At 40.4% G+C, this 23,114-nt stretch overlaps 1 protein-coding gene across 1 annotated transcript; it reads right to left on the reverse strand.

Annotated features, from left to right (window-relative positions):
- Window positions 1-5,428: 5,428 nt before the first annotated feature.
- On the reverse strand, window positions 5,429-22,125 carry XB22063245.S (provisional ortholog of FXYD domain containing ion transport regulator 2 S homeolog). Its single transcript, XM_018228385.2, has 6 exons — window positions 21,768-22,125; window positions 12,818-12,853; window positions 11,712-11,786; window positions 9,357-9,390; window positions 7,682-7,713; window positions 5,429-6,895 (listed from the first exon to the last, which is right to left on the reverse strand). Exons 1-6 carry the CDS (start codon window positions 21,793-21,795, stop codon window positions 6,876-6,878), a joined length of 225 nt encoding a protein of 74 aa, XP_018083874.1. The 5' UTR covers window positions 21,796-22,125; the 3' UTR covers window positions 5,429-6,875.
- Between the last annotated feature and the right edge of the window lie 989 nt (window positions 22,126-23,114).

The raw sequence follows: 23,114 nt of genomic DNA on the forward strand, positions 1-23,114 counted from the left end.
TCCTTTAAGGTATGAAGATCCAAATTACAGAAAGTTGCCTGATCCGGAAAACCCCATGTCCCGAACATTGTGGATAACAGGTCCCATACCTGTATTGGGTTCTAGCTTTCCCCTGGGATATAAATTCAGAAAACAAAGGGCAAGGACACAGGATCATTTAGAACTATTACAGTTACAGAGTATGAATTGTATTTACTCTGCAATGTGCAAAGGGAAACGAGTCGCTTGTTAGTTTTTTATGTTTTGGATTCCCCAGAATATTTTGCTTATTTAAATATAAATTGTACGTGGAAATCTGCAGAGTAATAATAGTGGGGGGCAGACAGGTGCTTATGGAAGGGGAACATCGAACTGATTGTTACCCACAGATTCCAGGCTAATACTAAATATATATTTAGTGGAGAATTATTAAGAGGATTGTTGTGTAGAACAAAGTAACATGAAAAGAGATTGTGTAATTTATTGAGCAAGCGACTCAGTAACCGCCCTCTGTTCTTGTGGTTTCTTCACTGCTCCTTTGGAAATTAAAAGGGGACTTACTCGGAAACAAAAGTATCTCCTCTAAAATACAAGCAAGGCACCTTTAGGCACCCTGGCAAGAGCAGTAGGATCTGTAGCATAGGGGTTTTCTATCATTTATTTTATAATGATTTACAAACTTGTATAAAGCCTCCATCTTGTTTCAGTAGTTTCACTTCAGACTCCAGAATGAATTTGGATCGTTGCTTGAAATTCCTTAAATTCCAAAGGACAAACAGAGAAGCAAATAACTTTATAAAACACAAACAAGGAGAGCAACTGCTTAGCTTTATTCTGTGTGTAAAATAAAATTTTAGGTGAACTTTGCCTTTAGTTAAGGGTCACTGTAATCATCTGCTTTCTATCCCAGGAGACACTAGTAACAGTTTAGCCTGCAGGGGGTCCAGGACTGATTGCTAATGACTTGCAGGAGACACTTATGAATAATTCATTGACAACCCAGCACAAATAATATTTCATCTGCTCAATTCAAAAGAAATGGTCTGGGCAGGTATGATGGACATGCAGCTAGCTGGTCCCACTGATCATCTACTGAGGAATGCTTGCTAAAAGCCATTGGGCTGACCCCAGAGAATTGTGCAATTAAGTGAATCTGTTACTTGCAGAAACATTCTACAACAGTCTTCTTTCTTCTATTGACATATACTGGACTAAAAATTAAGGGCTGAAGAAGTGACCTCAGAACTAGATTGTGCATGATCAGAGGTTATTTGGCAATAGAGCAGTACTGCTCTGGGACCCTCAGATAGTCGGGCCAAACCTCAGTTGGAAAAGTGGGTATAGAAGAGTAATGTGGCATCAGTATAGGAAAACTGAAACAGCAGGGCAAGCTGGAGATAAAAAAGGCAAGATGGTGACAGCTGGACAAGATGGCAGCAGTAGGAAAAGATGTTGACAGTAGAGCACATTGACAATGGTAAAGCAAGATGAAGACTGTAGGACAAGATGGAGAAAGTAGAAGAAGATGGAGAAAGTAGAAGAAGATGGAGAAAGTAGAAGAAGATGGAGACAGTTGGACAGGCTGGAGAAAGGGCAATATGGAGAGAGTAGTAAAAGATGGAGACAGTAGGACAAGATGGTGACAGGAGATGATTGAGAAAGAAGAGAAAGATGGAGGCAGTAGAACAAGATGGAGAAAGTAGAAGAAGATCTAGACGGTTGGACAAGATGGAGAAAGTAGAAGTAGAGAGAGAGACAGTAGGACAAGATGGTGAAAACAGGACAAGATTGAGAAAGTAGAAAAAGATGGAGACAGTAGGACAAGATGGAGAAATGAGAAGAAGATGGAGACAGTAGGACAAGATGGTGACAATTGTTACATAATTACATAGTTAAATCGGGTTGAAAAAAGACAAAGTCCATCAACTCCAATCCCTCCAAATGAAAACCCAGCCCCATACTGATAATATATTTTTTATATGAACACATTTATATGAGAACAGCCTATTCCAATGAGGGACAAATGGTTATGTGTCAGAGTGTAAGAATAATAAAGTCTAATAACAAATGCCCCTATCATTCTGACTCAGCAATAACCACATGCCCAAGGCAGGAAAGGTGAAGGGAGGGGTGATGTTCCCCCATTTATTTATTCTCTTATTAATGACACCCAGTGATGAGAGGTCACTTTGTAAGTTACTGACAGAATTCAGAGTGTCAGCAGATACGAGATGAGGCCCCTTTTTACAGAAGTGTTTTCTTCATTTGTTGATTCCTCCCTGTGTCTGCTTTTAACAGATAAAGAACTGCAAGGCTGAGGGACAGTTGTAAGTGGGAAACTATTTTCAGTGCAATATCTGTAGCTAAGAACATCAGTCCTCTTCCAACATTTTGGGAGGGTTCAAGTTATATAACGTATGTATGTGTACTCCCATTTTAATCTATAAAAGCTTGTGAAAAGTGGAGTGTCTTTGGCAAAATGCTCGTGGGACACTTCGGTGTAACATGATCATTTTCCAAAGGCAAAACCATTAAAAATTCTTTGTTAAACTCAATAAACCTCATTTTATTTGAAATAGCCTTATCTCGATGTTTTTCCTTCCATATAACGAGGTAATAGCAATAAAATTTCAACAATACACACACCCCTCCCTACTGTCACATAAATGATATATCCCCATATCTATACTAACTATAGAGTTTAGTATCACAATAGCCTTTGTATTATGTCTGTCCAAGAAATCATCCAAGTCCCTCTTATAGTCATTAACTGAATCATCACCCGGCAGTGCATTCCCCAACCTCACTGTCCTCACTGTGATGAACCCCCTACTCTGTTCCTTTAAATGAAACTTCTTTTCCTCTAGTCTGAAGGGGAGGCCTCTGGTACGTGATTCTCTTTATGGGTAAAAAGGTCCCCTGCTATTTGTCTATAATGTCCTCTAATGTACTTGTAAAGTCTAATCATGTCCCCTCACAAGCGCCTTTTTTCCAGAGAAAACAACCCCAACCTTGTCAGTCTCCCCTCATAATTTAACTCTTCCCTCCCTCTAACCAGTTTAGTTGCACTTAGTCTCTGCACTCTCTCCAGCTCATTTATATCCCTCTTAAGGCCTGGAGTCCAAAACTGCCCCCATACTCCAGATGAGGCCTCACCAGGGACCTATAAAGAGACAGAATTATGTTTCATCCCTTGAGTTAATGCCCTTTTTTATACAAGAACTTTATTTGCTTTAGTAGCCACAGAATGACACTGCCCAGAATTAGACAACTTGTTATCTACAAAGACCCCAAGATCCTTCTCATTTAAGGAAACTCCCAACACATTGCCATTTAGTGTATAACTTGCATTTATATTATTTTTGCCAAAGTGCATAACCTGCATTTCTCAACATTGAACCTCATTTTCCAGTTTGCTGCCCAGTTTTCCAGTTTAGCCAAATCACTGTGCAAAGTGGCAGCATCCTGCATGGAACCTATAGTTCTGCACAATTTAGTATCATCTGCAAAAAAATAGGACAAGAGGTAGAATATGGGTTGACAAGAGTCCCATATATATTACAAACTTTAACACAAAATCCAGAATTCCAACCAAGTACAGGGCTTTCAGTGGATGGGAGAAATGGGGAACTAAAACCACCAAAATAAGAGATTTAATTAGAAATAAGAGAATGATCCCCCTGGTATAAATGAAAAAAGATGGGGTTCACATCCCAGAGATAGATGGGGCTATATCTAACTACAAGGGTTGATACATTCTAGTCTAAATACAGATTGGGAGAGAACAGAAAGGCCCTGGAAATCAATAATTACTTCTCAGAAAGAATTTAGTAATCTAACATCTACAAGCTACTCCTCGAGTCCTACCATCCTAGTTTTGATTCACAACACAGAGATTGGGGTAAAGAGTTAAGGATTGAGATTTCAGAGGATCTATGGAAAGACATCATTAAAACAATTTATAGAACCTTTAAAGCAGCTAAAACAAGGGAAGTAGCATCCAAAATGCTCACAAGGTGGCACTATACCCCAATGAAATTTAAAAGGTTATATCCGAATAATTCAGGGGGATGCTGGAGATGTCAGGGAGATGATGGTAACCATATGCATATTTGGTTAACATGCCCAATGTTGCAGCAATATTGGGAAAACATAACCGAAGCCATAGGGAAGATAACAAAGAACAAGACTAAGATAGATAATCCTAGTGAGATAATTCTTAATTTACAGTACGACACAAAGAAAGTAATAACAGATCCACTTACTCTGCAATTATTACAATCTGCAAAGGCGCTAATCCCTAAACGATAGAAATCAGTAGATCCACCAACATTTAGAGAGTGGCTGATAAAAACAGAGGAAATAAGACAGATGGAGGAGATCACATTGTTATTACATAACCAAAGGGAAAATTATTGGGAAATATTGTCACCTTGGGAAAATTTTATTAAAACATTAAATCCTTAAGGCACAATGACAAGTTGTTTGGAGTGCGTTTAATTAGAGGAATAGCTTGTTGCTAATTGTATTGGAATTTGATGTTATCATCAGTTTTATGTGAATCTTATGCTCAGTTATCCCCTCTATCCACTTCCTTCCCTTTTTATTTTCTGTACCCCATTCCCAAAAATTATATAAATAAAGAATTATAAAAAAAAAAAGTAGGACAAGATGGAGAAAGTAGGAAAAGATGGAGACAGTAGGACAAGATGGAGAAAGTAGTAGAAAATAGAGACAGTAGGGCAAGATGGAGAAAGTGGGCGTAGATGAAGACAGTAGGACAAGATGATGACAATAGGACCAGAACGTAGAAAAAGATGAAGACAGTAGGACAAGATGGTGACAAAAGGAGAAGATTGAGAAAGTAGAGAAAGATGGAGGTAGAAGGACAAGATGGTGAAACTAAAAGAAGGAGTGTAGGAAAATGACAAAATTAAGGGATGATGGAAACAGAAGGTCAAGAGGAGCATAGCAAGGGACACTTATGTTAATGTTTCCCTTTAGTATTTGTTGATGTACAAGTACTAAGTCTCAGCCCCTGGCTGGACAGGTAGCTGTAACTCAACACCAGCTGAGGACCATAGATTGGAGAGTCCTACATTATCTAATATAATATGGTTTCAGAATATCTGCTTTAAATGTCTGGACCTCGCCACCTACTGTATGTATTCCTGCATTTACTTACAATGTGCCCGTTGAGTCTATTGTATGACTGAAGCACTAGGATCAGGTCAAGGTTCAGAGATGAGGGCAGTATTGTACACAATCCAATGCCAGTCCCACTCACCTGTGGCATAATGCCATTTTGTTGTTGGTGCAGTTTACACACAGTTGAAAGCAAATTGTACCCACAATCCAAACCTGGAGGTAATCAATCTTCAATTGTTCATAAAACGTAAGTAGAACATATGAAGCCGCTCATATAAAAGACACCATGCTAAGAAATATATAAGATATTTGTGTCATTTTATTAGAACTTCAAGGTAGGGATTTGGTTGCATCTGCCCATGTGCATATATCTTATAGAGATCAGTCTTTGACAACCATATATTAATAAATTGCTCTCTCTATATACTTCTATTTCTCTTACATGCTATATACAGAAAAAATAAAAGAGGACACCTTTCCAGTATCCACCCCCTACCTGCCTTTTATAGAGAATTAGAGACCAGTCAAGGAGAAAACCATAAAACACAACTTTGACATTTCAGTATAAAGGGACCTTATAGCATAGGTCAACCATTGGAAAGTAGAATAACCAGTTTCTATTGAACTTTAGCTCACCTTATGCTGTAATTTAGTAGTTTGAAGCACAGTTCATTCGTGGCAGTGGCAGGATCTACAATTCTTTGACTACTGACTCCTGACCACTTGTGGAATGTATTGGATAACGGTAAAGAACATTCTATGGTTATGGCCACCACTTCCTAAACAAGGTTATAGAGCTGTAAATGTTACCAGATTCTGATAGGAACCTTTGATAGAGACCTTTGGGAGCCATCATCCATGTTAAAAATGGTAAGTAAAACTTCCTGACCATGAATCTGGAACTTGGGAGGAAACTAGGAACCAATGGAAGACTTCCGATATCCACCAGGTAGAAGATACAGCCTTCCAAACACTGAAGTTGAAATGACTACCTAGTAGTTCCTACATATTTTGAACCTTGCCAAAGAATTTTGTAGCCCACAAGCCACGTAAAAATTCTTTCTATAGTCACTAAGTAGTAATTACAATTTTGTGATTTGCTCGAGACCTTTGGAAGCCACTGGACACTGATAAAGTCTTTGTATGGCCATCAATTAGAAACTATAAATTATAGTGATATAAACCAATGGAGACCACCAGACTTCTAAGACCACCTGGTAGTACCTACCATATCCTAATTAAAGACAAAGACCAGACAATGGTAAAGGACTTCCTATGGCCAGTTGTCTGGATGATGGGATTTCAGTGAACAAAGGATGGACATATTTTGAAGGAATACAAGGGCACTCTTTTCTGAATTATTACCAGTGGAATCTTTAAATTGTTGGTTACTTCTTGTTGTGTTGGAGACCTGATGTGGTCTGTTTAGGGGGTCACTGCCTGACGTTCTCTGCTTCTCTATCTGCTTTTTGTTCCAGTGTATCCTCGTTTTTGTTTATTGAAAAGGGGATATTGGGGTTTGTGTGGTTTTCTGAATTAGTCTTTTGGGGGGATCAGAGATGGAAGCTCTGTGTGCATGTAGGAAACAGGGGGGGGGGTTCACGCAGGAATGTCATACATGCATGTAACACGCTATCTGCAACGTTGTGAAAAGGGGTCAGATTCCTTTCCATCCCCTCCCCTCAGTTCTTCATGGAGGTCCAGAGACAGGATCGAGCAGCACGTGGTAAGGTTAAGGAACCGAGGAACTATACACTTCCAGCTGGGGCTGTGAAACATTGAGAAAGACTCAATCAGGGACTATTATTATTAATAATAACATGTATTTATAAAATGCCAACATATTTGTGTCGTACAATAAATGAGTTAAGAGCTCAGGGTTGAGATCAGGAAAGGAAAGATAGATTTGAGTATAGAGTATAGAGGTGGTATTGGAAACCATATGAATTGATTAATTGGACAAGAAAGGAAGCAAAGAGACAGGGCCGGGCCAAGTCAACCAGACGCTCTAGACAACCCCGGCCACTGCTCTGCCCCCTGTGCCTGCGCTCATGTGACTGTTCATGCGACGTAGCAGAGGGGAGGGAGGGAGAGCAACAGGGGGACGGAGGGGAGAGAACGACTGAGGGGATGGAGGGGAGAAAGCGACAGAGGGCAGCAAACCTGGACTAGGGGTAGACAGAAGACACTTTAACAGGTACCTGTCGAGCACCCCTCTATTATTGTGCCCTAGGCAGGTTCTTCTTCTGCCTACCCCAGTTCTGGCCCTGTTGAGAGAAAATATTAAGGGACCTAGGACAGAGCCCTGTGGGACCCCAACAGAGAGAGGTAAGGGAGAATATGACACTCTGTAGTCGGAGAGAGTGAAAGTGTAATATGAGAAGTCAGAGGAAAACCAGAATAAGGCAGTGTCAAGAGGGCCAAGAGAATGAAGAGTCAGCCTTTAGCTGATAATAGGTTGTTAGTTAGACAGGTAGGAACAGTTTCAGTGGAGTGTTGTGGTCTAAAACCAGATTGTACACAAATAATATAGCTTTACTACACAGTTACTTACTGTGGGATTGTCGTCCATTATCCTGAGCTCCACTGTGGGAGAGAAAGATAAAGTGTAAGGGAACAAACAATACTCATAGATATTCAGCCTGCAGCCTTGTGTCTTTATATGGTCACAAAAGCCCTCAGTGACTTCTAATATCCTTATCATTTACAGTAGGGGGTACATTATCCCTTATAATACATGAGTGATACTCAGAGTTCCCTGTATAACTCAGCCTGCAGCCTTGTGCCTTTATATGGTCACAGAACCCCTCAGTGACTTCTAATATCCTTATCATTTACAGTAGGGGGTACATTATCTCTTATAATACATGAGTGATACTCAGAGTTCCCTGTATAACTCAGCCTGCAGCCTTGTGTCTTTATATGGTCACAGAACAACCCCTCAGTGACTTCTAATATCCTTATCATTTACAGTAGGGGGTACATTATCCCTTATAATACATGAGTGATACTCAGAGTTCCCTGTATAACTCAGCCTGCAGCCTTGTGCCTTTATATGGTCACAGAACCCTTCAGTGACTTCTAATATCCTTATCATTTACAGTAGGGGGTACATTATCCCTTATAATACATGAGTGATACTCAGAGTTCCCTGTATAACTCAGCCTGCAGCCTTGTGTCTTTCTATGGTCACAGAACAACCCCTCAGTGACTTCTAATATCCTTATCATTTACAGTAGGGGGTACATTATCCCTTATAATACATGAGTGATACTCAGAGTTCCCTGTATAACTCAGCCTGCAGCCTTGTGCCTTTATATGGTCACAGAACAACCCCTCAGTGACTTCTAATATCCTTATCATTTACAGTAGGGGGTACATTATCCCTTATAATACATGAGTGATACTCAGAGTTCCCTGTATAACTCAGCCTGCAGCCTTGTGCCTTTATATGGTCACAGAACAACCCCTCAGTGACTTCTAATATCCTTATCATTTACAGTAGGGGGTACATTATCCCTTATAATACATGAGTGATACTCAGAGTTCCCTGTATAACTCAGCCTGCAGCCTTGTGTCTTTATATGGTCATAGAACAACCCCTCAGTGACTTCTAATATCCTTATCATTTACAGTAGGGGGTACATTATCCCTTATAATACATGAGTGATACTCAGAGTTCCCTGTATATAGGAGGGGAATTAATTAAACTAATAATAATAATGCAGCCCTGCATTAATAGAGATAACAACACAATCCTATCATTATAGGAAAGCTTCAGTATCACTTAAATAATAAAGTTTTTTTCTTTCTTCACCAAACAGCAGTGAATGAGACAAGCTGGTCCGTATCTATAATATAAATAATAGTATTTTTTTGCCATTTTCTATAGCTATAAAGTTCACATCGCTGTGATTTTGTTGCTGGTAATAAAGAGGGACTATTTTAAGAATAAGTTCACCGCCAGCTCTCTGGATGGAAGGAAGTCCCGCAGGGCCGAGAGCTCACTAGGAGCAACAAACAAAGCTGGAAAAATCCTGTTATATATTGTCAATGCTCATAGACCATTCAATAGAGAAAGCCCAGGCATGGCATTGAGTTGGCACAGCGGGCACTGAGCATGGGGCTATTACTGATCTGAACTGCAATAGTCTTGGGTCACATAGAAGAAAAGAGGGTCAGGGAGGCAGAAGAAATGATCAGATCACTAATAAAAGATATAAACTTACTCTGGATTCCTCTTTTTGCATTTACATTTGTTACCTGCATTGGGAAATAAAGAGAAGAAAGTCAGAGATACAGGTTTGATCATTAGAAGGGTCCAAATGGGAATCACATTAAACACCAGAAAACTAATTTGGGAGTATTGTGTATTGTGGGTTGATTGCTTTAATTAGATATTAGCATAAATAAGATTTAATAAAAAACATCTCATTTTAGCATCATGTGTATTATATATGGGTACCTCCATGTTAGAAAAAGGGAGGCGAAGCAGAACCACGTACTTAACCCTTCCAGCACCAATTCCCTTCTGTATCTCGCCTACAAGATACATCGGTCAATAAGTCACATTGTGGATGTTCCAGTATATACAAGCAGATCAAGTAATGTCTTTATGCTTAAAGAGATTCTGTCATTTTTTTTGGTGTAGTTTATATTTCTAAATGACACTGTTTACACTGCAAATAATTCACTCTACAATATAAAATTTAATTCCTGAACAAGCAAGTGTTTTTAGTTGTAATATTGGTGTGTAGGCGAATCTCAGGTCATTTTGCTTTCAGAAAGAGCCAGCACTTTAGAATGGAACTGCTTTCTGGCAGGCTGTTGTTTCTCCTACTCAATGTAAGTGAATGTGTCTCAGTGGGACCTGGATTTTACTACTGATATGACTCCAACTTGCAGTACAGCAGTAAAGAGTGACTGATGTTTATTAGAGCACAAGTCACATGACTGGGGGCAGCTGGGAAACTGACAATATGTCTAGCCCATGTCAGATTTCAAAATGTAATTTAAAAAAAATTGGTTTGCTCTATTGAAAAATGGATTTCAGTGCAGAATTCTGCTGGAGCAGCACCATTAACCTTAAGTGTAAAGACATTATACTAAAGCGAAAATCATTACCACCCTCCTGTTCTTCAGGTGTGGGGATTCGATCAGAAGGACATAGACATAAGAGAACACCTAATGGGAATGGTACATTTTTTGTTCTTTAGGGGTGGAATTTAGATCACAATAGAACATTAACGCGAGAGAGGACTATTCACTAAAACACTAATCCATGCCCTTATTTTATCCCATTTAGACTATTGCAATCTCCTCCTAACTGGTCTTCCATCTCTCTCCCCTCCAATCTTAAACTTTACTACCAGGATCCCTCTGCTCTCTCCTAAAAGGGAACCTGCTCAACCCAAACTAAAATCCTTATTGTGGCTGCCTGTGAAGTAAAAGATAGCATATAAAACCCCTCTGATAACATTCAAAGCCCTTCACTCCTCTGATCCTCACTACATTTGTCTCACTATAAGTTCCTGGTCTTCTTCTCCGCTCTTTGCTGCTCCTTATCTCTGGAATTCCATCCCTGATTTCCTCCATAATGAACCCTTTCTTAATCTCTTCAAGAAAAAAACTAAGAGCCTCCCTTTTGGAGCACTAGAACATTAGCCTAGCCCTGTGTCTACTGACTATACCTTACCTTATGCACTTTTTTATCTCCAATTTGTGCCTGTATGTTAGCCACCCACCCACTTAGACTGTAAGCTCTATGGGACAGGGACCTCCTTCCCACTATGTCTCTTACCACATAGCTCTCAAGCTCTTTGTCCTGATATGATTCTGTATATATTTATTATGTGATTTGTCTTCCCCGTGTATATATATATTGTACTTTTATGTACTGCACAGCACTGCGGCTCCTTAACAGCGCTTTACAAATAAATTTATACATACATACATACACAGAAATGACTAAAATTTCTGGCACACTTCTGGGTCAGAAGAACATGACATGAGAGAGAGAAAACTTATGTGTAGTTTTTTGCATAATTCTGTTCTTCAGGGGTGGCATTAAGACCAGTAGACAGTTGGCGCATGTTGTAAGAGATTAACTCAAAGTAACTCAACTTATTGGGACAAAACTGTTCCTCGGGGGTGGGGTATAGATTACAATGGAACATGCACATGAGAGAGAACAATTACTGAGAGTCGCTTACAGTTTTGGCCCAATTCTGTTTATTCATGGGTGACATTAAGACCAGTACAGGTTTGGCTCATGCTATATGAAACAAACTCAAAGCATCTCAACTTATTGGGACAATACTGTTCCTCAGGGGTGGGGTTTAGATCACAATGGAACTTTACTGTGAGAGAGGACTCTTAATTGGAACGTTTTGGCACAATTCTCTTCTTCAGGGGTGGGTTTAGATTACAATGGAACAAGCACATGAGAGAGAACAATTACTGGGAGTCATGTGACCAGTACATGGCTCATGATATAAGAAACAAACTCAAAGCATCTCAACTTATTGGGACAGTTCTGATCCTCGGGGGTGGAGTTAAAGTGCCCACATGCTGGAATAACTTACTCAGAGCAATGATGATTCCCAAACTGAACATGATAACGGCGAGAATAAGTCCAGTCATCCGCACTGTATCGTAATCTTAATCAAAGCAAAAAAGGTGTCATTTTATTAAATACCGAAATTCTCCATGGGGCATTGTCTTCAGGCCAAGTCTCTCCTGTTTAGATGTTTGTTATATTATATAAGTATGGGACCTGTTATCTAGAATGCTCGGGACCTGAGGCTTTATGGATAACGGATCTTTTTGCAGTTTGGATTGTCATACTAGAAAATCATTTAAACATTAAATAAACCCAATAAGGATTAATTATATCTTAGTTGGGATCAAGTACAAGTTACTGTTTTATTATTACACAGAAAAAGGAAATCATTTTTTAACAATTTAGATTATTTAATTAAAATGGAGTCTATGGGAGACGGCCTTTCCATAACTCGAAACTTTCTGGATAACAGGTTTTCAAATAATGAATTCCATATTTGTATTTGTATATATATATATATATATATATATATATATATATATATATATATATATATATATATATATATATATATATATATATATGTGTGTGTATACTGTATATATATATATATATATATATATATATATATATATACTTTTTTTATTTTTATATATATATATATATATATATATATATATATATATATATATATATATATATATATATATATATAAATGTATATATAAATATAATTATTCTTCCTAATTGACAAATGCGGCAGTGCAGTAAACTGTTTAGCATGCTTTAATCAGTCTACAGTCTAGTTAGTAGTAATTAAATACATAGTTGCTATTGGTTTCTGCAATGGTGAAAATGTTTCTCCTGTATTACGAAATAACAATTAACATCCTAATAGGAAATTCCCACTGGACTTTTACAACATAAAGATTACATCAGGATTTCCCACTAGAGGTCCCCATATCATTTCTTAAGGATTCATGATATCTTCATTATTATTATTATTACTATTATTATTATATTTATTGGAAATAAAGTTATAAAGGCAAAGCTACAAAAGGTATCACCCCAATATTTGCTGTTACCCTCTATAGAGATACGGGAAAGCTATATCAGAATAAAACTTACCATAGCGGAAGGGATCATTACTTCCATATACGCTGGCTACAGAGAGAGAGAGAAAGTGTCAGATACATGTACTCACCATTCTACATTCCCCCAGCCAACATGATATTTAAAAGCGGTTAAAAGCAATTATGGGCTAAAATCTATTTCTTTTCTAGTAAAGCGGTAGAATCTCTCGTTATCAAAATTGTAATTATGATCAGCCAGTAGGGGGCAGTGCTCCTCCCAGGATGCCGTTCAGATGACCCAGTGACATTACATTCAGCTCAGGGCAGTGAAGCAGATTTGGATTCAGATTCAGCGTCAGTGGAGATGCCCCTGGGTATGACCAGGCCTGGACTGGGATTCAAAATAGGCCCTGCCATTCCAAGTACAAAGAGGCCCAAACAGCCCCCTACCAGTCCCACTATTTGGTAACTTTCTATGGAACCATACAGCAGCCCCTCTGGCATTTGCCAGAAACCACAGATTGCCAGTCCCGGCCTGGGTATAACTGCCCTATGTCAGGTGCCAGCGTTTCCCTTATTTGCCCTGGAGAAATATTTGGAATGTTCCCTGTTTAATTGCAGTGGCAACAACTGTCTGGATATCCGTGTGAGATCCACTGGGCAGTATATACTATACAATCACATCCAGCAATGGTGGTCTTCTGAAGTCAGCGATAAATACAACTCAATTTATAATTTACCTTTTATCTAATTCAGTCTGTGTCGCCCCCCCCCCCAGCCTTATTTCTTGTTGTGCGGTACTTAACTATATTATTTAATCTGGTTGCTTAGATGTTAGATCCTAGCAACCAGGCAGCTTTATAGTAGGTGTCAGACTGCACGGCTAACGATGATTATAGAAATGGTAAATCTGATCACTAGTTGTCAGTGACACAATCCATGTCTCATAATGAATTCCAGGTTGGAGGGAGGGAGGTAAATATAAAAAACAGTGGCTGTGGCGATTAGATAAAGCTGTCATCACTCATATGCTAAGGCATATCATATATTACATTTTTGAGAAGGAGTGGTATAGTCCCTTAGCTCATAACAAGGTTACAGATATATAGAAACATTGGGGTGTCACCCTGCTATAGTTCCAGGGGTACCCAGGGTACAAATAAGCACTCACCCCAAATCTCACCCTAACTGACCTTCAGACTGGGCCCCCTTAGCTCATAACAAGGTTACAGATATATAGAAACATTGGGGTGTCACCCTGCTATAGTTCCAGGGGTACCCAGGGTACAAATAAACACTCACCCCAAATCTCCCCCTAACTGACCTTCAGACTGGGCCCCCTTAGCTCATAACAAGGTTACAGATATATAGAAACATTGGAGTAACAGTCACCCTGCTATAGTTCCAGGGGTACCCAGGGTACAAATAAGCACTAACCCCAAATCTCCCCCTAACTGACCTTCAGACTGGGCCCCCTTAGCTCATAACAAGGTTACAGATATATAGAAACATTGGGGTGTCACCCTGCTATAGTTCCAGGGGTACCCAGGGTACAAATAAACACTCACCCCAAATCTCCCCCTAACTGACCTTCAGACTGGGCCCCCTTAGCTCATAACAAGGTTACAGATATATAGAAACATTGGGGTGTCACCCTGCTATAGTTCCAGGGGTACCCAGGGTACAAATAAGCACTCACCCCAAATCTCCCCCTAACTGACCTTCAGACTGGGCCCCCTTAGCTCATAACAAGGTTACAGATATATAGAAACATTGGGGTGTCACCCTGCTATAGTTCCAGGGGTACCCAGGGTACAAATAATCACTCACCCCAAATCTCCCCCTAACTGACCGTAAGACTGGGCCCCCTTAGCTCATAACAAGGTTACAGATATATAGAAACATTGGGGTGTCACCCTGCTATAGTTCCAGGGGTACCCAGGGTACAAATAAGCACTCACCCCAAATCTCCCCCTAACTGACCTTCAGACTGGACCCCCTTAGCTCATAACAAGGTTACAGATATATAGAAACATTGGGGTACCAGTCTTATCTAAGAATATTCTTGCCCCCTTGGGGTGTGTAGCACTTGTCAGTGTTTTCCTTAACTCTTTGAAGTGTTAAATCTCAGGTTTGGCTGAGGACACAGAACCCTGCAAAGTAATATGAGGCCCACTGGGAAATAAACAGAAATTACACAATTAATTTAAGTCTGATACAATGTTCCACTGCTTCATAGAGCGGGGGGCACAGTGACAGCAAGCAATAAAAGTGTGGGGCTTGTGTGTGTTTATGGAGGGGGGGGCTCTCTCCTACTATTAATATCAATGAGAAATGATTTCATGATGTGAGAGCAGAGTTGGAAGTTGCTTTTTATAAAATCTGACTCAGTCCATTTCCATGTGCCCCCCCCCCGCGGGTTCCTATTGCTCAGCATTAAGCCTTATAACAAGGACACTATTTCAAGGTCACATTAAAGTGACTTAGCGAATGCCTCAGGGCTCTGGGTGGGAAGAAAAAAATATCTGCATCCTTCACAAGTAAATATTTATTAGGTCTTTGAAGAGATTTTCAAATTGATAATGCACCGACTATAACAAAGTATCAATGAAATATTCATGTTACTCTCATTTTCCTGTTCTCCTCCTAAACAAGTTTGTGCAACAGGGAAAGGACCAAAGAAAGAGCCTGGCTTAGATCTCTTAGAGACTGAGAGAGAAATCGTGTTCTGTAATGCCAGCAGGGAGGCTCAGAGGATGGATATGGGAATCTAAGACCAGCAAGAAGGCTCAGCTGATGGATATGGAACACTAAGGCCTACAGGGAGGCTCAGAAGATGGAAATGGGAAACTAAGGTTGGCAGGGAGGCTCAGAGGATGGATATGGGAATCTAAGGCCTAAAGGGAGGCTCAGAAGATGGATATAGGAAACTAAGGCTAGCAGGAAGGCTCAGAGGATGGATATGGGAATCTAAGGCCTATAAGGAGGGGCTCAGAAGATGGATATGGGAAACTAAGGCCTATAGGGAGGCTCAGAGGATGGATATGGGAAACGAAGGCTGGCAGGGAGGGTCAGAGGATGAATATGGGTGGCTAAGGCCTACACGAAGGCTCAGAGCATGGATATGGGAATCTAAGGCAAAATCCTAGCACTTGCGATGTAATGGCAGGTGGCACAATGAACATTTATGCACCTTTTCTAACAGCCTGTATAGAAATCATCATATTATGCCCAGTGCCAGATCTGCCTCAGGAGGAACTTAACCAGGTGCACCAAAATACTATCCTAGTAACGTTCAGTTTTGCCCAGTCATTGGTATTCCCCTGTACTAATCACAGTTCAGCAGGAACAGCCCCCAAGGTATGCTTATAGCCTGTACAGATTCATATTATACAACTATTCCATCTCAGCTAAACAAATTCTGCAGAACAATTTCCTGAATTTGCTTATAGTTTAAATACAGAGATGTAACATAAACCCATTCCAGCTTAGGTATTCCCCTATACCAAGCGCAATTCAGCAGGAATGGTCCCCAAAGGAATAGCTTGGACGCTTAGAGTAGAAGAGGTATGATATGTACAAGTACAACCCTGAAGGGCCACATGGATTCTAGCCCCCTTATTTCTGATAATGGTCCTAAGAAAGATTGGGGGAGTAGGGGACAAGCAACCCATTCTGCACCACACTGGTAACACTGTCTATATTTAGAAGGGCTCAGGATCAGATCTTCTATCTCCGTTGCACTTGTGTTTGCCAAGAGCATTCAGCAGCCAGAAAGTAATAATGAATCTATTTTAGCTCAACACACTTAAAGGTTGCTGGAATCAATAGGCGTTAGTGGGGCTTGGTGGGACATAAAAATAAATCCGAGCATTAGAGCCCCAGCTGGGACCTGGGAGGAGGCAGGTGTTGCCTTCTGATATATAGTGAATAAAGTAGCCCCTATTGTAAAATATATAGTGAATTGTGTACCCCCTATTGTAAAATATATAGTGAATTATGTACCCCCTATTGTAAAATATATAGTGAATTATGTACCCTTATTGTAAAATATATAGTGAATTGTGTACCCCCTTTTGTAAAATATATAGTGAATTATGTACCCCCTATTGTAAAATATATAGTGAATTATGTACCCCCTATTGTAAAATAGGGGGCTGAAGGCCGAGTGCTTTTATAAGGTAGCTTATAAAATAGTGAATAAAGTACCCCCTCTTGTAAAATGTAAGGATATTATAAGTTACCGAGGAGTTTCATGACCATATAAAAGTACAAGGCCGAAGGCCGAGTGTTTTTATACAGGTCATGGATCTGCAAGTTAACTTCTAATAGCCTCATATTTTGCAACAGGGGGTACTTTATTTATTATAATACACAAGTTTTAGAGAGTCATGTGACAGAAATGACATCAGAACTCATCGTTTATAACTGATGACATCAGAACTCACCGTTTATAAGGATATAATTTATAACATATTCATGGCTTTTGTATATCATAAGGATATAATCCAAAAAAGCCATGAATATCTTGTAAATTATATAGTGAATAAAGTACCCCCTCTTATAAAATATAAGGATATTATAAGTTACCGAGGAGTTTCATGACCATATAAAAGTACGAGGCCAAAAGCCGAGTGTTTTTATACAGGTCTTGGAACTCCGAGGTAACTTCTAATATCCAGGTGATTCAACATGTCATAGGGTAGGAGTACAACTGCTAAAGATGCCTGTCTGTTGTTTTAATTTTTTTCAATAAAGCTGGACAGTGATTTTTATCCAAAGTGTGTGGATTGGCTTTCTCACCTACCTAACCCCTAACTTCTAATATCCTCATATTTTACAACTGGGGGTACTTTATTTATTATAATACACAAGTTTCAGTGAGTCATGTGACAGAAATGACATCAGAACTCACCGTTTATAACTGATGACATCAGAACTCACCGTTTATAACTGATGACATCAGAACTCACCGTTTATAAGGATATAATTTACAAGATATTCATGGCTTTTGTGTATTATATACTTATAAACGGTGAGTCCTGATGTCATCAGTTATAAACAGTGAGTAGTGATGTAATTTCTGTCACATGACTCACTGAGACTTGTGTATAATAAATAAAGTACCCCATGTTGCAAAATAAAAGGATATTAGAAGTTACTTCGGAGTTCCATGACCTGTACAAAAACACTCGGCCTTCTGCCTCGTATTTTTTATATGGCCATGAAACTCCTCGGTGACTTATAATATCCTTATAATTTACAAGAGGATGTACTTTATTCACTATATTATAATCCACCAAGGAGTTCCATAACCATATACATGTCATGAAACTCAGAGGTTACTTCTAATATCCTCATATTTTCCAACAAGGAGCACTTTATATAGTATAATACACAAGGTTTAATGAGTCATATGACAAAAATGACATCACTAAGCTCCAGTTATAGCTGATGACATCACTATTTATTCACTGTTTATAAGGATATAATTTATAATCTGTCCACAATGGATATCTGAATGAATGTGTGGGGGAATCCTACAGATCATATTTGCGATTCATTTATCCATTGTAATCAGGCCTTCTGAGTGATAGACAGAGATCCTTTTATAAGTGACCCAGTGGAACCTCCGGGAGTAAATGGTCCCTGGTGAACCAAAGCAGAAGAAATAGATCCTCCTTATCTGTCTATGACACTTACTCAGCTCATGTCTGGCTTGTGCCCTTCCCTTTCTCTCTGCTCCTTCACTAGTTCATTTCCATCATTGTCACCTCCATTCTTCTACCATATATCCACTTAAGCTCTTTCCAAACGTCTGTCTAATAAATATTCTTCCTCTAATACTTTGCAAATTAAGGCTTTTAACATTGACCATTCTACCCTTCCCTCTCTTCTGTTTCCTACTTCCTTGTTCTGCATCTCCTACAACTTTCTCCATGAAACCACTACAGTGATGTCCTGCTCTTCTCTTCCCAACTGTTCTCCTTGCTACTTCTCTCCCTCAGTCCCTAATGCTATTACTCAAGAAACACAAGGGAATGTTCTACCTGTGGATGCTAATGCATTGCCTGATTCGGCCACCTAAGTGGGTCTGGAAGGACAGAGTTGGTAGCTGATGTTGGCCAGTTTTGTCCTTTCTCTGTCTACTGTTGTATTCTTTCATTCTCATTTCAAATTGTTTTTCTCCTTCTTTGTCATATTTCTACCCTATCTTTACTTCCACCTGTTGAACCTCTTCCCTTTCTAGGGCATTTTCACTCAACTACTCCATCTCTTCTTCCTCTCATTTCCACCATAAAGTTCCCCACTCCCTCAATTCCTTATGTTCTTTTAGATGATTCTGATATATGATCAGCAGTATCTTCTCCCTTCTCTCAGTTGCTTTCTCTTCTGGTTCTTTTCTCAGCACTTCTTTCTTTTAGAGTGTAAGTGTGACACATATTAATAGCTGTATATCTGGACCACTGTAAATAATTACCCCCCTCTGCTTCTCCCTCAGTGTCCAATCAGATGCAGACTCAGTCAGAATAAATATCTTATCCTTCTGTTGTACCCACAGGCTTGTGTTCATTACTGAGTCTCACATCTTTCTTAATGAAGTCATAAGTCCTCCCCCCTCGCTGACACAAATTACGGAAAGTCAATATTCATCCTTAACCATTTATGGAAATTAAGCTGTAGAGAATCTATCAATAGGCAGATATTGGTTTAGACCAGTTAATTGGATTGCACATTAGCAATGCAATAAACTGGGAAGAATCAGTTGCTAGGTGACTGGCCATTAGAGATGGTCATTCAAAAAGGGTGGTTATAGCAGCTGTAATAGGCAGAGATGGTGCCTATAGTAGTAGTGGGAATAATAGTCAATGGGAAGGGAGTGTGACTGTGGGATAGCAGGTATAGTAGGGAGAGATGGTGCCTATAGTAACAGTGGATAATAGTCTCTGGGAAGGGAGTGTGACTGTGGGATAGCAGGTATAGTAGGGAGAGATGGTGTCTATAGTAACAGTGGGATAATAGTCTCTGGGAAGGGAGTGTGACTGTGGGATAGCAGGTATAGTAGGGAGAGATGGTGTCTATAGTAACAGTGGATAATAGTCTCTGGGAAGGGAGTGTGACTGTGGGATAGCAGGTATAGTAGGGAGGGATGGTGCCTATAGTAATAGTGGATAATAGTCTCTGGGAAGGGAGTGTGACTGTGGGATAGCAGGTATAGTAGGGAGAGATGGTGCCTATAGTAACAGTGGATAATAGTCTCTGGGAAGGGAGTGTGACTGTGGGATAGCAGGTATAGTAGGGAGAGTTGGTGCCTATAGTAACAGTGGGATAATAGTCTCTGGGAAGGGAGTGTGACTGTGGGATAGCAGGTATAGTAGGGAGAGATGGTGCCTATAGCAACCAATCAGTGATTAGCTTTTTGAAGCCAGATGCAAGTAGAACAATGAATGCAGCAATTTGATTGGTTGCCATGGGTTACTGCCCATGGGCAATTTTGCCCAGTGTTGATAAATGACCCTGAGTAAATCATATATATTTTCTTTTTCTCAGTGGATAATAGTCTCTGGGAAGGGAATGTGACTGGGATAGCAGGTGTAGTAGAGAATTGATTAAGTACCTTATCCCTTTATCCTTAGAATACATTCAACACATCATTGGGATTGGAATCTTATGAATCTCATATTCCCCAGGTGTATCTGCCTTTTGCTGAGAGGGGGTGTGATTGTATACCAATGTCTGTAGTAGGGCAGGTAGGTATGAGTAAAACTATATATCAGGGCAGGCCAATGTACTGCCTACACCTCTTATTTGTGGAAGTTGTAGTTCAGTAACAGCGCAAGCGCTACAGTTTGGATAATAATTAATGGAACCCTGCACAGAGTTTTTGCCCCCCGCCCCATCCCTAATAAGTTAAGCTCTGCTTTTCACAGTAGCCAATCAACGCTTGCCTAAAAAATCAAGTTTCGATAAAGCTGTTTCCTAAACAAAGCGTAGAGATAGCGGCAGTGTCCTTGAGATGTGTAGGGCAAGCAGTTTCCTATGTCCCACAGTGAAATACTTAAAACATTGAAATGAGGAACCTGGGAGTTGCAGTTCAGCAAGCACCCGACACTTTTTATTTAGATTTTTTTTCTCAATATGGATATAAATTCGGTTCTCATTCTATCGACCCAGTTTCTGCAGATAATCCCATTTCTGCCTTCAAATGGCACAATTTTGCTCTCATCCGGCCGCATGTATTTTAACTCCTAATATCCCGGAGGCAGAGTCACTGGCTTCATTTATTAATGTACATGGCATTGCACTAAGTGGGTCCTGAGTCCCTAAACCCCCTCCCCCATTCCAGTGCAATGGTTTTTATTATGGGTTACCATTCATTATTTTAGCACTCATGTCATGCATGCAGTTGTGGTTTTGTACTACATCTCCCAGCATCCTCTCTATAAGCCTTTGATTGGGATGCAGGGAGTTTTAGTGCTGCAGATCGCTTACCCCTGCAATAATTGCGGCTCCCATGAACACATGCATTAATTGCCATTTAGGAATGGAAGATATTTAGGACACATGTTCAGCCTGCTGCATGCTCTATTAACCCCCTGCATTCAGTGCCGGAGTGCACTTGCCTATAAGTATGTGGGGATGGGCTTAGCGGATACTCAGCTGGGACACTGCATTGCACCTGCAGTAGGGGTGGTGGGAGTGAAGATGTTAGCGCTTGCTGCAGTGAAGCACTTATGTGGGATCCGCATGCACCCCCCCCCAACATAGGCAATAAGGCTGGAGATTAAGTGGATTCCTTAACAGCCACAGGGAAATATTAATCCTTTGCCATGGACAAGTTAAATTAACCCATTCAGTGCTGCGGGGCTGCTGCATCTTAAAGAGGAAAAAATGACAATGGAGTACCGCTGAGCTGAGAGTGTCGGCATGCAGCAGAACAGAAAGGGTTAAATGAAAAACTGTATCCACTCCCCACCCAGTACAGCACCCACGTTGCCCCCTACCTTCAGTTCGCTCAGTTGGTGTTGCCATCCTGGACAATGCAGCAAACTGTGGCACTTAGTTGTGTGGCACTTTGTGTGTCCCAGCTTTTGCCAGACACTGTTGACTGTGGTGTTAGTGGGATAGTGTGTGTGTGTGTACTGGAGGGTGCTGGGAGTTGGAGTTGAAGGTATAGGGATGCAGGTTGGAGGGCACAGTTGTGTGATGCTGTGTGTGTGTGATGATAGTGTGTATGATGATAGTGTGTATGTGTGTGTGTATGTGGGTGATACAGGTGATGCTGCTGCAGACCTGGGCTCTCACAGCTGGGAGAGGTGCATGAGTGGGGGATGCCTGTTCTTCATTTATTCTCCATCACTCCCTCTCTCTCAGGGGGCTCTCCCGAGCAGCCAATCCCGGCCAGGCTCAGACACTGACAGACATCTGATTGGTGCAGGCCCTCTGAGAGATGCTTTGGGCTTATTGCGGCTGATTTTGTGCTAGGAGTGCAGAGGGGCTGCGGGGAAGTGCTGCTGTCTGCTCCACATTCCTCCTGTCCCTTCTTCATTTACATATTACTCTATTAGTTCTATTTGTTATTTCTTCCTCTCCATTCATTCTCCTGCCCATGTACATCTGTCTCTGCTCTACCAACACCTTATAAAGGTTCTCCCACCTCTGAATGGTGTCTATAACGTGTTTGACCTATGCCCGTCCCTGCCAACTACTTGCTTTTACATCAACTCACATATCCAGCTCCTCATTATCAAGAAATTGTCTCACCCCACTGTCTCCAAGAACATCCCATTCCAGTAACTTCAATAAGCAAGTGTATTATACCCGTATGCCCAGAACCAAGTGTCCACCCAAATGTCTCCAGAATCAAACCTCCCACATTATAAGCAAGAATTCCACTATTGTATTTCAACAGTATCTCCAGAAACAAGTTATCCGGTACCTTCTGAAGACTAGTATCTCCAAAACTAAGAATCCCACTGGGGTATCTCTAGAACCAAGCATCCAACCAATGTTTTACTAGAATCAGATGGACTAGTATTCTGCAGTATTTCCAGAAGCAAGCCTTCCACTGTAGAAGAAACATATCCAGAAGCAAGCATCCCATCCCCAGTATCTCCAGAGAAAAAGTGTCCCACTTATGTGTCTCAAGCAAGTCTCCAAACAAAGTATCTTCAGAATCAAGCATCTCATACCAGAAACAAGAATTCCACTATTGTATTTTACCAGTATCTACAGGAACAAGATATCCAGTACTAGTAAGTATCCCTCACTAGTATCTCCAGACCTAAGAATCCCATTGGGGTAGCTCTAGAACAGGGGTCTCCAACCTTTTTTACCCATGAGCAACATTC

Source organism: Xenopus laevis, chromosome 7S (genome assembly GCF_017654675.1).
Source record: "Xenopus laevis strain J_2021 chromosome 7S, Xenopus_laevis_v10.1, whole genome shotgun sequence".
NCBI classification, from domain to species: domain Eukaryota; kingdom Metazoa; phylum Chordata; class Amphibia; order Anura; family Pipidae; genus Xenopus; species Xenopus laevis.